At 36.5% G+C, this 16,468-nt stretch overlaps 1 protein-coding gene across 6 annotated transcripts in view; it reads right to left on the bottom strand.

The window, feature by feature from the left end:
- NPAS3 (neuronal PAS domain protein 3) overlaps window positions 1-16,468 on the bottom strand; it is a 612,152-nt gene that overhangs the window by 53,278 nt on the left and 542,406 nt on the right. For all 6 annotated transcript variants that reach the window (XM_074909196.1, XM_074909198.1, XM_074909200.1 and 3 more), the window contains one exon: window positions 4,092-4,210. In XM_074909196.1, coding sequence (XP_074765297.1) covers window positions 4,092-4,210 — 119 coding nt within the window. The remainder of the gene's footprint in view (window positions 1-4,091; window positions 4,211-16,468) is intronic.

Below are 16,468 nucleotides of genomic sequence, written 5' to 3'. Positions count from 1 at the left end.
CCTCATGTTGGCTTATCCAACTCTGTAACTGCTTATCATGAGAGGGCTACTCCATGAAACAGTAGAGCAATATGTATGGATATATACTAACACATCTGATGAGCTGATGAACTGGAAACTACTGTCAACCACTGGTTCTGATGATGTCTGATGCTTTGACTACTTCATCCCATTAATTATGCTTTGTTCAAGCGTCCAGTATCAAGCCCTTAAAGGTTTGAACAAAGAAAATCCTAGCATAATCTGACATGAAAGTAAATGTGACAAACCAATAATAGGATACTACAAGGGAGTAAGAAATGTATCACTGGACTTGAACAAAGTAGTTTTCAATTAAAATTAGCTTTAACACATGCCTGAGTAAATCAGACAATAGAAACATTGAAGGTGGGATAACTTAAGTGGACAGAGTTGTGACCCTCAAATGGAGGAAAACAAATGGAAAAGGAGATAAAATGGAAAAAACAAAAATCCAAATTAAATACAAAACTATCTTTCACTGATGAAAAAACTGAAAAAAGGAAGATGTGACCATTTTCATCTGAGAAATACAGTAAGTCTCTGCATCATGTATCTCAGACAACAGCTGTAACAGTAATACATTCTCAGTTTTGCAGTGAATGGATTTTTTTGTTTTGTTTTATTTGTTTACAATGTGTTTTATCAGCTGACTACATTTTATGTGACTTTTTTTTTTTAAAGATTGTAGATTTACTCACTGAAAACTGAATAGCTCTCCAGCACTGTATGTAAACTCTTTTCCTACAAGCTCTAAACCTAAGAATATTAAGAATGGGAAAACCCAGTTCAAGGAGGGCACTGAGGAACAATGAAAGGGAAGGAGAGGGAGGATTAATTGTGTAACCGCTTTCCCATTTCAGACTTCTAAGGTAATATAATTAATGGAAAAAAGGCCATTACCTCCATCTTTACATTTAATTCAGGACTAATTAAGTCAGTCCAGGAAGGGACTATAAACAAGGTTCATCTCATGTCAGAACAGTCTAGAAGAGGGTCCCTTTGAGGTATACATATGTGTAAGTCTATCAGTGTGACTTTTGTTCCAACATTTCTTTTGACAGAAAATTAGTCCTGACTAAATCAACCTGAATGATTAATCAGTATCATTCTCTGATTTTCAATTTTATGTGATTTTCCTGAGGCAGGGATCACTCATTCTGAAACTGGCTAAGCATCTTGTGGACCACCTCAATCATTTGCTATCTAAAGAAAACATTAATCAGCAGTCCCCAAAGCAAGGAAAAAATGGAGATGTGGCTCTGACCTCAGTAAGAGTTTGGAACAAGACACCACCATTTCACAGAGATGAAACATTTTGTCACTGCTGGAGGATTGAATCCACGGGAAGCTAAATACTTTTGGCAGAGCTAAAACCTGACTCATATAAGATACAGAGTTCCCAGCACACTGCCCCTGATGAATGTTTGCATGGTAACTCCAGAGGGTTACCTACCCACAATGACACAAGAGCTCAAGGGAATCTGTTAGCCAGGAGCTCTTGCTTTTTACAGCGGGAAAATTCAGTTCTCTGTTGTACTCTGAGGGTGTGAGACAGTGGCTCCTGAGTCAGCCTGCTCTGCCAGGATCTCCCACAGGAACTCCGCTGCACATGACCCCATCTGGCACAGTGTTTTCTGAGTAAGTGGTGGAAGTCTTCCAGGGATCTCTGATGCAGAACTTAGCCAGCTCTCCCCATGACCTTTGACAATACCATGTAACTATTCTTCCCTTTGATAATTTCGTATAGCTGTACATCCATAAGGCTTATGGATCTTTCTTAGTTTTAATAAAATATATACATGAACAAATTCAAGAAGCCTTAAGTTTGTTCTGGCACCGGACTTTTAGATATCAATGAATAAATTGGTAACATTCCTAAAAGTGTGAGTGACATTTACTATAGCACTTGAGTTTTATTATGCTTGTCTAATACACAGAGAATGACGTTTAAACAAAGCAGTTCTTAACGCTTGGTTAAAAAGACATTCACGTGATCCAACTCTTCTGAACTAAATACACAAATTTTCTGGGGCTAACTGAGGCTGTGGATAATTCTCCTTCCATAGAACACAGAGTGCCAATAACCATGTTTCTGAAAAAGTGTCAAGGTACAATTCATATAGCTGGACACAGTTGAATTCAGCCAAACACTGTCAGTTATAAAATCCTCTAAAATGTCAAAAAGCAGAGGAACTATACCTCTATATTTGCACCTGCCTGGGACTTGCACACTGTGCAATTTTACTCATGCTGACTTGCTGGTGCCTCATGGAAAAATTTGGAAAAAAATCCAAATGTTTTATTTACAGACAGTTTTGTTGACTATCATACTCTTTATCCATTCCTTGTGTCTAGGAAAAGCTGGCTAAAAATGATATCTGCTCTTTCAAAATTCATTCTGCTCTACCTGTGACATCTCACTTATGGTTCTCAGTGTTTCCATCAGACATTAGCAGGTCTAAGAGAAATGAAAATGTATTTATACAATAGACATTACTGTGTCTTCCTTTTGAGTAAAGGGCCTACTTGAAATTCAAAAACTGTATTGTGTAATGAGTTAAAAACCCACCTTGTCAAGCCAGGCCATTCTAGGTATGTCCTGTAGTGGTGCTGGACTAACATAAGATTCTCAGGACTCCAATAAGAGAGAACAACAAAGTCACTCACATGTCTTCCTCTTGTTCTCACCTACATCTTGCAAAAAACGTCAGACTACAAAATCCACAGAGAAATTTTCTATTTTTTCCCATTACTATTACAGCAAAAATATCCAGCAAAGCAGGTTCTTCACCAATCTAACTTTAGCCTAGCTTGGATGCACCATGCCTCACCATGAAAATGAGTATAACTTCAATGACCTGCCCATTCATTCATTTGCCTTCTTTCTCCTGAGACTACCAGTACACTTTCTGGTCTTGATACCTTCTGAGACTTATAAACTGGCCAGCATGAACAAGCACTGAGTGCATTCTTTCAGGTGTTGACACTTAAGCAGTACACAGATGAGATCTTGTGGTTCATTAAGAAACCACTGATTTGCACCTAAACTTCCAGTAGCAACTACTAGCTACTCAAGGTGATGATCTTGACCCAGAAACCATCCAACAGAGGGACTCTCAGTCATTTGCTTGCAAAGAAGATGTTTCTACCCGATTTTTACTGCTCAGGTAGACTACCTCAATACCATGTGCACAGAAAATTTTGGGGGAAAAGTGAGTCAGGGAATTTTATTTCAAAGATCCTCTAAACTTTCATCTGAAAACTGAAAAAAATGCTTATGAAAGTTTTTAAATGAACACTGACAAGCAACTTCTTCTAATATACACACATTCTCAGGCTTACCTTCTTGCACAGCTCTTTTATCTTGTATAATACTTAATGGATGACATATTTCATTCCACAAGTTGACAATGTTAAAAATGTGCTATTCCTTCTAGTTTTAGTATATTGCAAAGCCACTGATAGCTACAGGCACTATGAGCAATATATGACTGAAGAAAAATGAGATTATTGCTGATAAGGAACAAGAGACTTTCATATCTTAAAAGAGTCTGAAATCCAGCAAATATGAACCCCAGCAGCAGATGCCCCTCAGACAGACAATGAGAGAAAAATGGTAGAAAAGTACTCGTTGTGGTTTGTTGTTTCCTTCAGCCAGAATGGCAGTGAAATTAAATAGCTCTAGCATACTGTCTGTATGAAGAAATCCTACCTCTCTAGGAAAGACATAACCCAAAGATGACTAACAGTCTAACAAAATGAGCAGTAATTTTCCACTATGAAAAAAGTGATATTACTGTGACTCACCTTTTTTGGTAAAATATACCTCTACTCTGGAAGCGTTGCTCTTTGGAAGGCTGTCATGCTGTTATCATCAATGTTTATTATAATAATGATCAATTTAATGGAGGTGTAGTACCAAAGCCAAACCTCAGGCTGGAAATATCATAATAATGATTAACAAAAGAAATGAGACATATGCAAATGTGAAATAGCTCCTTTCTCTGTCTATTAATGTGTCCCTGGAAGATTAAAGATATCAATATTTCATGCTACAGTGCAACCCTTACCTTGTATCCTGACGATTTGATGTGCACTCCTCGCTTGGTCAGTGTAGATTTCATTCGGATGAAAAAAGAGCGCTCTAGAGTGTTGTCAGTGGTTAGTAAACTGGGGCTTGTAGATTCAACTAGGGAATAGAAAAAATACATATACACATAATTTAGATTTTATACATCCCCTCTAAGCTATTTTTCAGGTGCAATCCTTGAACTCTCTAAAAATAAATGACTGATGGATGCTAAGAGTGTTGTAATCAATTTACCTCGTTTAGAAAATGTTTACTTAGCAAAAAAAAAAAAAAAAAAGAAAAATATAGGTATACTCAGTAAATCTTATTTTCAAGTTATTTTTCCCATAGATTTTTTAACAGAGATTTGCCTTATTAACTCTTTCTTGCACAATTTTGTTATGACTGGAGTGACTTTGTTATGGCATTACATTGTTTTAAAAACTGGGGAGTTCTTCAGTATTTTGTGAAAGGCAAAGTCTCACTGAGATAGCAACTCTGTCTGCTGAAATAGGTTGCAAATTCTGCAGGCTTTTATTCCATAGTCTTCACTTCTCACTTGCAGTGATACCTAGGGTGAGTCACTGCTAGTTTTGAGTGCCTTGGTTTCCCCATTACTGAGGGTTAATTATGATCAATAAAGCACTGAACAGCCTGAAGGCAAAAATGCTCAAGTAAATGACACATATTCTTATTATTGTCATCATCATCATTGTTAATTATTGGTGACTAATTAGTCACTAATGAAATATCTTTGTAGTCCAACTAAAGAAATCTTTCCTGCTTGAAACTATAGCTCTCACCTGTGCTTCTCACTCCCTCAACTGCAACCACTTGAAATAGCAAATAAATACTCAGTATAAACCATGATAAAACAGTAGGTACAACACTAATCAGCACTGAGATAGCCTTCATATGATCTTTATTACTGCTCTCTTCAACCTCTCCCCAAAATGATTTCCATGAGAAAATTCTGGAGCAGTTTAAAAAAAAGCAAGCATTATTAGAGATTAATTTCAGCAAGTAATTATCACTGAATAAAAAAGTAATCCTGAAATTATTCTGCTATTGTTTTGGAGAACCGATCAAATTACTAGTAGAAAGTATTCAAGTATTTAAAAAGCATTTGTTATGCAGTCAACAGAAATGCAAAAACTTGTTTCTGAGCTAAGGATTGTATTGAATTGCCCTTGATTTAATGTGGTCACATTGTCTTGTGTTTGTGACATTTCAGCTCTATTGTGATGAAATAACTGACAACAGTGCCCCTTTCTTTAGTGTTTCTCTTAAGATTTTTTTGTTTTAGAGAGTATGAATTCGATGTCATTTTAAATGTACAGCTCTTTATCACTCGAGGGAAAAGCAGAGCCATGTTATATTTAGTACTTTCATTTCTTCTGATTAAATATGAATTACTATGAAATTTTTCTCATCATCTAACACGCCATAATACGCCAACAGCTTTTTAATACACTATATAAGCACAAACTTCTGCTCTAAGAGTTTAATTTGCCCCTCTAATCCAATCACATCAACCTTATTTCTCTTATCAGAGATTCCCATTTTGAATTAAATGAGCTCATTAGTTTTAATCAAAAGCAGAGAGATCAAAACTTAAACGTAAATGCTTTAGATCAGAACTGTCAGTCAGCCGTGCAGTTCTATTTTACTAAAACACAAGATCAGAGACCCTTAGAACCAATTTTTTCTCGTAGGGATGCCAAGAGCTTGAAGATGCTATATCCATTTTTTTTTTCCTCCCAAGGACAGATTATACATTTAAGGTTAGACTTAATTTAGAGTATTTTTTTTCATCCTGGTGGAAATGGGAAAGTATGCCATTCTGCTGTTGTCTCTTTCACATTTATTGGTGCTGGTCCTTGGAGACCTGAATGAATGTGAAGCCATCACAATCCATGCAGCAAACCTGTCCTCAAAAAATTCAGCTCTGTTCAGCAATATAATCTAAGAAATAAAACTCTGAAAGATATGTGGTTCAGGGTACAGGATACTGGAACCCTAAAGAAGCAACCAGGGTCACCAGGATAGTAGCAGTACTAGTAAGATAAGGATCATAATTAATTATTATTTTTATTGTACAGTACTCTACAGTGCAGTAGTTAAAGAGTACATTAAGAAGCCACAGCATGGGTGCTTCCTGCTGTGTGAAGAAATGCTAAAATCAGCTTAACAAGTGTAGTTGTTGTAGTCCAGCACATTATGCTCTAGCACAGGCAATAAGTACAATATGTCCTCATGTGTTCTAACGGTAATTACCTAAACACACAGAAATAATGTTAATTAAACACACAATATCTCACACTCAAAAAATGATCTGGCTGTAATACATATGAACCATTCCCAAGCAACTGAAATTAAGATTTCTCTTTTATACTCAGTTTTACGAAAGAAAGGAAAACATCTGACCTACAGTACAGTGTACTTGGCATTGACATTTTCTGAGCTCATATCACCTTATATCATAAGCTTAACATTATTTTGCTGTTACTATAATATGTACAAACCTATACATCTTTATAAGTGAATATTGTAAAATGTGTATAATTTTTCCAACAGACTGGAACAGTGGCTGCCAGATAAATATGTATTCTGAAGTGCTTGATTTTCTTTAACAAAAAGTACCTGAGAGTGTATGTGTGAGATGGGATTAGTTACCTAAAAGTCCAGAACAGCTTATGAACAGCTTTCTGAATTTCTCTCAGGAGAGAACCATTACAGCTGATAGTACAAATCTGCATTCAGAGTTGCACCCATTCACGGTAGGTATTGTAACAATGCTAACAGTGATTGCGCAAGCGGGATTTAAAAAATGGGATGTGTATAGAACACATCCATTGATGTCAGTGAGATTTACACAGGAATATACAGAATATGGTCCATTATGAGTTCTCAGGAATTGATTTTAAATACCTATCACCCAGCCTTTTAAATTTTTTCCCAAATTACGTCAAAAGAGGCTAGAAATCTGAGGAACATCAGAATAAAACTCTGTGGCTTTTTTTTTTTTTTTTTAAATTTGTAATCTAAGACCTTTAAAAAGTCCTGAAATAAGAAAGGTCCGCTTGGCTTGATACTGTACTAACGAAAGATGTCTTTTACACTGAAAAATAGTGCTCCTGGGATGAATTTACTGTCTAAACCTACTGTTGAGTTAGAAACCTCTGAAACTGTGAGTTTAGAATGCTAATAATATGATAAAAGTCAATGCTTACTGCATGTGAACGAAATACTATACACTGTCAGGCTTAGAAGTATAAAAAGTAAGTCTAGATTGTCTTTGCAAAACAGATAACTGTGTACTCTGTTGGGAAAGCACTCGCCTTTGTGTGTCCTTAAATATCTTTGGCAGATAATACTAAAGGATAAACCTCTTCTCTTTCCACTTCCAAAACTGCTAACGCAGGATGAGATTTCTGGACACAAGGAATGTGTTGTCCATTTCAAAGGGCAGGAAGCTGCAATCCACTATACCTGTATGAAAGTGTCATAAATGTTAAAATGTAAACTAAGAGCCGTGGAGCCAAACGTGAAGATAGCATGAACTAGTAGCCAATTCACAAAATTATTCAGTTATCTTCTTCTAAGCATTTCTTTGTGAACAAGCATTGTAGCCCTGATACTTCAATGGACTATGCCTTGGGAATAATCTTGGGCCCAGACTCCACAAACACAGTCATGCACCATTTAACTTCACATGCTGGAAGAGTTCTTCTGATGTTAGTGGAATGTGTACTGGTAGATAAACATGCACATAACTGTTTGGAGGACTGGGGTCCATGGCTCTGATCCTGCAGTGATCTGCAGACGTACTGTGCATCTGTGTGCAGTCTGACTACCTTAATGCTATAGAGCAAACCCGTGTGAAACAAAGCAAATAATTGCTATTACAGAGCAATAGCACAAGTACTATCCCTATGACTGATGCACAAGCACATTCAAATTCAGATAAAAAATTTGTCCCACAGGAAAAAAGAAGTTCCACATTTGATTTATGTCTTAAACAGTAATATACTGCCAAAGAAGCCTGAATAAACATTAACCATCTTCTGGTTTTTTTTACTCACATGCATTAAAAATAATTGAGGGGAGAAAAATGCATTTTTGCATGCCATTGCATGCATTCTTAGAAGGACCAGAAGCTACAAATATCAACAAGGGCTTTGAGGGGGTTGGTAGAAAAAAAGCTTATGGTTTAACATACAGGAACTTCTGGATTTGGTAGCATTCCAGGAAGTTTTCACCCGGCTTTCATTTCTCTTTCTTAAAAACAGCTGTCTATACAGCTTTTAAGAGACATTCTCAAACACTAGCTACACAGCTCTTAAAAGACCAAAACTACATGCAAAATTGTAAGAAAATGGGAGGTCGCACTTTATCTTCTACACTTGTAATCCTCTTCCCACATTTTCTTAAAGTCTTATAATTCTTTGCATAGACAACTGAGAATCATTATGTTCAGATGAATAATTAGGTAATAGAAATCTATCATTTTCAGTTGGACTAGATGCATCTTTGTAAATGTTTCTATTTATTCTGTGCAGTTTATTGTCTGTAACCAGGCATTAAAAGACTTTCTAGGAAAATTTAACCTTGAGTAGTTAACTGTCCTATTTTTTCTCATATTATTGTCTCTTAAAGTGTGTTTTTAATCAGAAAAGTGACTCACAAGAAAGCACTCTTGCCAAGGTAATTCTCATTAATTTATAGATCAAATTTGATCATTTTATAAGCTAAAAGGCAGATTTTTCTAACTACTAGCCTAGCAAATACAATTCAAAAGCTTCAAGTTAAGATAATTTTAAGTGCAAGTTACTATGAAATTATACTTAGCTCTTGTGCAAATGCATGGTTTTAAATGAAGTGGGTTCAGTCTGATTTCAGGCTGAACATGGGGAAGTACTGGAAGCTAAAGCTTGGTCTAGGAAGGTGCTGAAGATTCTTGGACTATTCGGTTGAACCACTTACGCATATTTATGCACATGAGCAGCCTGCCTGGAGACCAACTGATAAGCACAGAACTAGCAATTTCTATAGGTGGTTTCTTGGTCTTGCTAGTGTTCTTGGCATCTTGCAAAATCAAGGACTATCTGAACTATTTAGTTAACATTGTGGGTGGCAAAAAAGAGGCTAGTCCATTCTTCCAAGGCAATACTATTTCTAAAAGGAGCTGTAGGAATAATATTTTTTGCTCTAAGCTGTCCCAGTTCTAAACAGGAAGTTGAATTCCTGAATAACCAGATTTGGATCTGAAATTCTTGGTACTTATGTCTAACTTGGTAAGACTTAAAGTTTCTGGTTTGTTATTTACTGAAAAGCTGAAGAAGTTAAGAATTGGGTCCCAGGCTTTTGGTGACTTATTTCCCTTCTTTCATTTACACAGAGGGAATAATGCTGGGTTCTGGCCAAGGCCTTACTGAAAAGGGGAAGGCTCAGGGCAGTTCTTCCAAAAGAAATGCAAAGAAGCATGACTTCCTCTAAAGAATTTATTGCTAGGTAATATTTTCAGACAAGATAACAAACTGTTATTTCTTGTCATTCTACCTCCAAGATGAAGACAATTCACTTTTCATGACCTATAAGCCTATTAGAAATTCAAAGGCATAAAAACTTTAAATCCTATCAGACTTCTGTTGAAAGCTGGTTCTTTTAAAGGTTTTGTTTGGTTGGTTTTTTTCTTTCTCATTCCTCTACATTTTCCACATCTACCAATTGATGAGATGGGCTGGCATCTCAGATTGTTTCTGATAGGTTGTCATTATATAAAACACTTAATTTTTTGCAACTAATCTGACATCGAAGCCTTACATATATATTTACTCATATTTTTAAATAATATTTTAAAATGATCTCTATATTTACATAGAGAGATATGATTAGTTTTATAATAAAAATCTGTAATTACTGGGCTATGGTCCACATGTGATGGTGCACACTGTTAAGCATAGATGTTTGAAACTGGGGGAACAAGACTAACTGAGATATATACAGCATATCTTTCTAATGTGATAAAAGTACATGAGTTCAGGCAAAAGTCATCAGTGAATCAGCAGTGAATTTAGATACAACAGCCAGAAAATTGTGAGACCATGTTTAATACCTGATCTGCATTATACACTGTGGATTTACAAGAACTGGGATATTATACAGGGATCTGTCGACTCAAACTGTTTGGCCACAATACAGTGTAGTTAATATTTTTAATTTGCATAGCTAACCCTGACTTTTTGATTTGTTGAAAATTGACTCCTGACGCTTAACTATATAAAATTTAATGGGACAAACTATTAGAAATGCTTTAAGAACAGCTCCTTCATTTCAAGGTTGAATTGTAAGTGACCAAAGGCTTAATTCAGTTGTCCACATACAGGTCTACAGCATTCTTGTGAGCTGCCCCACAGTGTCTGAGAAGTGTACAAGAATGGCAGTTTCAAAAAGGATCTCCAGAAGATCCACATCAAGTAGCACAAGTTCCCTATCTTTGGGAAACTTAAGCCACTAGAGCCTGGTCCCATTTAAGTAAGTAGGAATACTATGAAAAGACTTGGATCAAGTTCCTGATTATTATTTTAGAATTTCTAGCATTCTGTGTGGCCTGTTGCTTAGGGCTTTGTTTGCAGGCTGCACATGCCAAGATTCAGTCTTGTTTATGTGGTTACACCAGACTTTGAAATGTGCTTCTGCTATTCCCCAAAATACACCAGACTTAACATCAACCACAGACAAAAGTAAGCCAGAACTCTCCAAAGGAGCTTAATGCTGTTTTGTCAATGGATAAGCAAGACTGTGCATGCAATTACTGGCAAAGTAAGTTACAGCTTCACACAACTACCATACATATACAAACAACACAACTTCAATGTGCAAACTATATTTGTCTGTGACTGTTAATGCTCAGTTTGCAGGTTTTACAAGTGCAAACGCTACTCCGTGCACACTGTATTTTTGGGCACAGAAGAGACTGCACTTGCAGACAAATAAGCCACGTTTTGAAAAGTTATCCTGTAGTGTTACAAATAATTAGTTTACCCTGCTTATTTTTCAATACAGACTAGGTCCATGTGCTGGCTATAGTTACGCAGGACAAACTAAAGTACAAACTCATTGACGGGCTTTCCCTATTATTATACAGAGAAATTTTTGAATGCTCTATTACCCTTGCAGAATCAAAGTGATCTGAACTACTCTTTACTGGACCAAGAAGTACTACTTTATAGAATGCCTCTCAAAGTTTCCGTTATTCTTCTTCTACTTCTGCACCTCCTTCTATTTCTTCTTCTTCTCCTAGTCTAGGAACATGTCTTATCAAGCTATTAATTCCCAACATACGCAATTTACTTCCCATGTAAACTTTATCCCACAAAATTCTTTATATATCTGGTAAAATATAGAATGAGTTAGCTGCCAGGATAGAGCTATAAATAAAGTGTGGCCAGGGTGAAGCTATGAATAAGATTTTTGTTACTCCTATAATGTTGAAAGACAGATTTTACAACAAATTTTGGTAGGTCATTGATCTATGAAATATATAGAGCTTTTTCTGCCTGTTTGAAAACAACATAGTAAAGATTTGCTATTAACAGAACTAATCATGGTAGGAAACTTTAACTCTGAAAAAGCCTTTGGAAATGTTACAGTCTACTGGGCTTCAATCCATTATCTAAACACTCGCAAATATATCCACATTCATCCAATAGACCAGAACAACTCGCAAAGAGCTGTTATGGTCCAGTGAGTGGAGTGGTACATAAACCATACTGCACATGAAGCTCAAACTTCCTTATACATTTTTACACTTAAAGTTAATTTATTTTAAGCAACAGAATAAATAATCTGACCTGAGCTGTTGGCTTGGTTTTGTGTGAGGTCAGCAACACTCATAAATTTTCAAAGTTCAGTGACAGTCCGCAAGAAAATTAGCACTCTGGTATCATTTCCTTACTGTTTACTTGCATTGCAGCAATTTTAATAAAGTTTGAAACAGAACACATCCAATGGCTTGGGAAGGTCCTGATGTTAGAAGAGTACAGGATCATAAGTAATAGCACTTCTATCCTGTTAGGGAATGGTTATGGAGAAAAAAACCTGGGAAATGAGGAAAGAGCAAATGAAAAGAAAGGACCCTGACTAGTTTTGAGGGTAAAAACTTCACTGAATTCCCTGAGACCTTTATGGGCCTGTGAGGAATATAGGACTAGACGCTAAATCTCCTTTGAGATGTGGCTGGTTTCCACAACTTAAATGATCATTATCCTTACTTAGCAACTTCTTATGAACAATTCTGAGCATTTTGTTTCAGCACAAAACTGCCATTAAATGCTGATGCTGTTCCCCATCTTTCATGCCCTAAAAGGATCAACTGAGGGTATTTTTTCTCTCCTGCTAGTTTTCTGCTCTTGCCTAGTAACTTGTGAATCATTAACTGACACTCCAGAGCATAGCTGTGAAAATAACTGTGGTTCGGAGCTGCCAATAATGGCCCACTAAAGTTGCTTCCCAGCACATGGCATAAACCCCTCCCCCAACAAACATTAAAAAGTCCCTTCTGATGTTGCCTAACATTGCCAGCCTGCTTGGGCTTAAAAAGCACAATAAAGAGGTTGCTTTCCAGATTTTCATATGCCAAATGGGAGGTGCTTTTTGGCGTAGCTTTTCCCTGAGGGAAAGAAGAGCAGCCGAGTTACCTCATGCTGCTCAGTTGATGTGTGGATGATCCCACTCCAGGGAAACATACACAAGTGTCAAAGTCAAGCTGCAGCTAGTAGATGTTTCTGTACTCAGCAACTAAGCAGTAGGAAAGTTCAAGAGAAAAAAGGGAGTATCATAAAGATAGTCTTTAAGAACACATGATATCCAGCAAAAGCTGTTATGCAGCAGCCTGCGTATGCCAAGGAACAAACAGTATGAATGCAAGAAGTGAGTGTTTTAAATCTTAGTGGAATACCTCTGTAAATATAGCCACTTGAGGAATCTATTTCTTTAGAAAATACCTTTTGTGCTGCTGGGATATTTGGGGGATTCTATTTTCAATACCTGTGTTCTGGATCTAGTGGAGCAATGCTTTTATCACGACTATAAAACGGTTATGAGCCAATTCCTCATATAAAACAGTCAGTAACAGTGGGGCTTTTTTATGACAAACATGATGTCAGACAAAGGGCATCAGGACTTAGTCTTTGTACTACAATACAAAATAACAATACATAAACACCTTTGTGAAAGCAGCTTGAAACCCCATGTTTTCTATTAAAAAGTCATGTTCAATCTTCACTGTTGATAGAACAGAATAGCTAACACAGAGAACATTGTATATCAGAAAGGTCAATAGTTATTATGAGCTACAAATATATTTTTTTCCATCCTTCAGGCTGTTTAGCGCATATCACAGCATGAGCAGCTGTCTTCTTTAATGCTTTTAAAATTAGAATCCCAAAGAGGAAGAAAAAATTACATTTGCAATGATTGCTCTTTGCTTTTGTAAGTTTACTTTAATACACTATTTTATATACATGAATCTTCCATGCAGCCTAACCAAGGGGCAGTAACCGGTTGCTAGTATCTACTGGATTGCTATATCAATGTGTATAGAATCCTGCCAAAAAATCACTTTGCACAAATTGTGTAACCTTGCTGAATAACCTTTCTAGAAAAGTACGTAGCTACTGGGCATATGTTTAAACTAAGCAAGCATACATGTACAAACACAGACTGATCATTACTAATGGCGAACGCTTACTGGTTTAGCAGCGATAAACACAGAGGACCATCTGACCTACCACTTCATGTTCACATGCTGAAAATGGCGAAAAAAGGGTGGTAAAATCAGGGCATTATTTGACCTCTTATTTTTTCCAAACATGGCAAGTATCTGGGTTCATCTTTGCTAACAGTGAGCAGCTACTTAAAACTGCAAACAGGTTTTCAATTCTGTTCTTTAGATTTCAGTGACAGGGGCTCTACCAAGCTGTTCCCTTTTGCAAGTTTGAACCTTATTTGGATGTGTATTGGTGTGTCAAATGTAAACTGGTATTTTATGAATATTTTGAAGTATGGAAGGCAAGAAATAATTTTCTTTACAAAACAACTTTTTAGCTAATTTAGAATGGTTAAATAATAAAAAAATGAGTTGGAGTTAAAAGGTTTGTGTTGCCAAGGGAAAAATGAATGTAATTGGCGAGAAGAAGGTTTTCCCCATAGAGTTTAATGTTTGGCTCACGGATAACTTCATTACTGGACAGTGTCAAGAAGTACAGTACTAAGCATCATGACAATATACAGTCTTTGGGAGATAAAGCGAAACGCTGCAGATTTTGCACAATGTGTAGAAAGTCCTGGTCTAATGTACCCTAGGAACTACTTTTTCTAGCTGCACAGCTTCATAGTTCAGAAAACAGTGAAGCAACACTTTTAAAATGTCAGAAAACAAATAATTTCATATACTCAGACAGAATCTACTTATCCAAGTCAAAAACCAGAGTGACTAACCCTATTATTTTTAAAGAAAAAGAATAATGGAAAAAATAAAGCAATATAGACTTTCCCATCCCTTGCCCCAAACAAGTAACACTATAAAAAATCCTGTGAATATATCTATTACTTAAACATGAAAATACTTATGTCCTCAGCACACTGCATCTAAATTTATTTCAGAATGCTATTAACATTTCCATCATCACAAGATTCACTGTGCAACTGTTCCCTCTCATCTGTCATACAGAAACTGCATGACTTGGTCAAGGCTAGGCAGAACCAGGCAGGCTGCTAATCCTGCTGCTGCTGTGGAACTTGCTAGAACAGCTGGTGTGGCAGAGAGCTGATGCTATTGGGATGTACTGCTTGGCTGGTAACACTTCCAGCAGCAGCCTTCACCTCCAACACTCGTGTTTCTGGCTGCAGAAGGGGTAAGAAGACCAACTATCCAGGTTTTTCTATAGCTTTGTCCCTTATTAGTACCGCTTCCTTATTACAGTATTTCCTCCTCTGGGTAGCATATTAAATTAAAATAGGGCAACAATATTCCTAAGATACACTGAGAGAGTTCTTATAGAGATAAGTTAGCATTTATAGATTTCTTTGCTTATGCAGAATTTATAAAAAAGCCTAAAATGATGACAAGCACTATATTATTGAAATTCGAAGAGAGTTGAGAACGCGTATTTCCAAAAATTACAGAACTGAGGCTGCTGAAAACAAATACATAACAGTAGTTCCAGTGGGCTGCAGCCATGCATTATTCCTAGGAAACAACTCAAATTATTTTGTGAAACAAATGTCAAATGAACTGGACATCTTACTTTTATTATGTTTTCCCCCTTTATTTATTTATTTTGCATTGTGGAGTTAAGAAGGTTTTTGACAGACACAATCAGAATCTGTCATATTACACAGGAAACAGCATTTTAAAAAGCCGTCCACAGTGCAGGTATTTTGGCAGATTTATCACAAGGCTTGAATGGTAAATACTTAACAGAAGGAATTCTGTTTTTTCCTTATTTTAACAATGGGAACAATGACTTCTTTTTCCCATAACGCCCCTTCAATTCAAGTTTTGAGAAAAATATAGCAAAAAACCAAAATAATAGGAATAAGATCATCAATAATAATTGCTCTTCCTTTTTTTGTTAGCCCATTTTTCTAACACCAGTGTTTGCAAGCGGAGTGATGTGGAGAGTGATCATTTAGACACATGCAGAACATGGTATGATTGGCAAAATTTCCATGGTACAGTATTTCCTGAATTTTTCTCAGCTAAAATTTTTCTACATTGTATTTTCACAACCCTGGAGCTTGCACTGTTTCTTTTTCCTCCAAGTCTAAAGATCACCCCATGGATTAACAAATGATTGAGGATTCTCTCTTAAAAGACTCTTTAAAAAACTGTCAGAATCAGCCTGAGACAAAGATTTATTATGAACTATTTAAAGGGCTTAATATATGTATCCCCAAAGAGCCCTTGGAGCAAACTAAAAAGGAAGAATGGAATTCTCAAAGAATGGGAAAAATCTCCAATGCCCCACTTTCTTCACACCATGATTACTGTTTACTCAAAGGATAAAATGCCTAACCTGTCACATGAAGTCTTCAGAAGCCATATTACTGCTGATGTACAGTAAAAAACCAAAACAATGAGCCTCGACAGTAATATGCCTAAGAAAGGCAGCTGTAATTTGCTTTCTAACCTGTTCACTAACACACTAATGTGGATACATCTTGTAGAAAGAGCTGATCTCCTGACCCAGACAGCAATCAAACAACTGCCAGAGTGTTTGCTGTCACACAAGCTGTGACCATTACCTTAATTATACGTTACCATGTAACAAACCTTCCCTAATGAGCAACTCTTCTCCCACCTGTGTGCCA

The sequence above is a fragment of the Athene noctua genome, chromosome 6 (genome assembly GCF_965140245.1).
Source record: "Athene noctua chromosome 6, bAthNoc1.hap1.1, whole genome shotgun sequence".
NCBI classification, from domain to species: Eukaryota; Metazoa; Chordata; class Aves; order Strigiformes; family Strigidae; genus Athene; species Athene noctua.
Note: the sequence above shows the minus strand (reverse complement) of the source record. Positions and strands in the feature narration are given on the sequence as shown.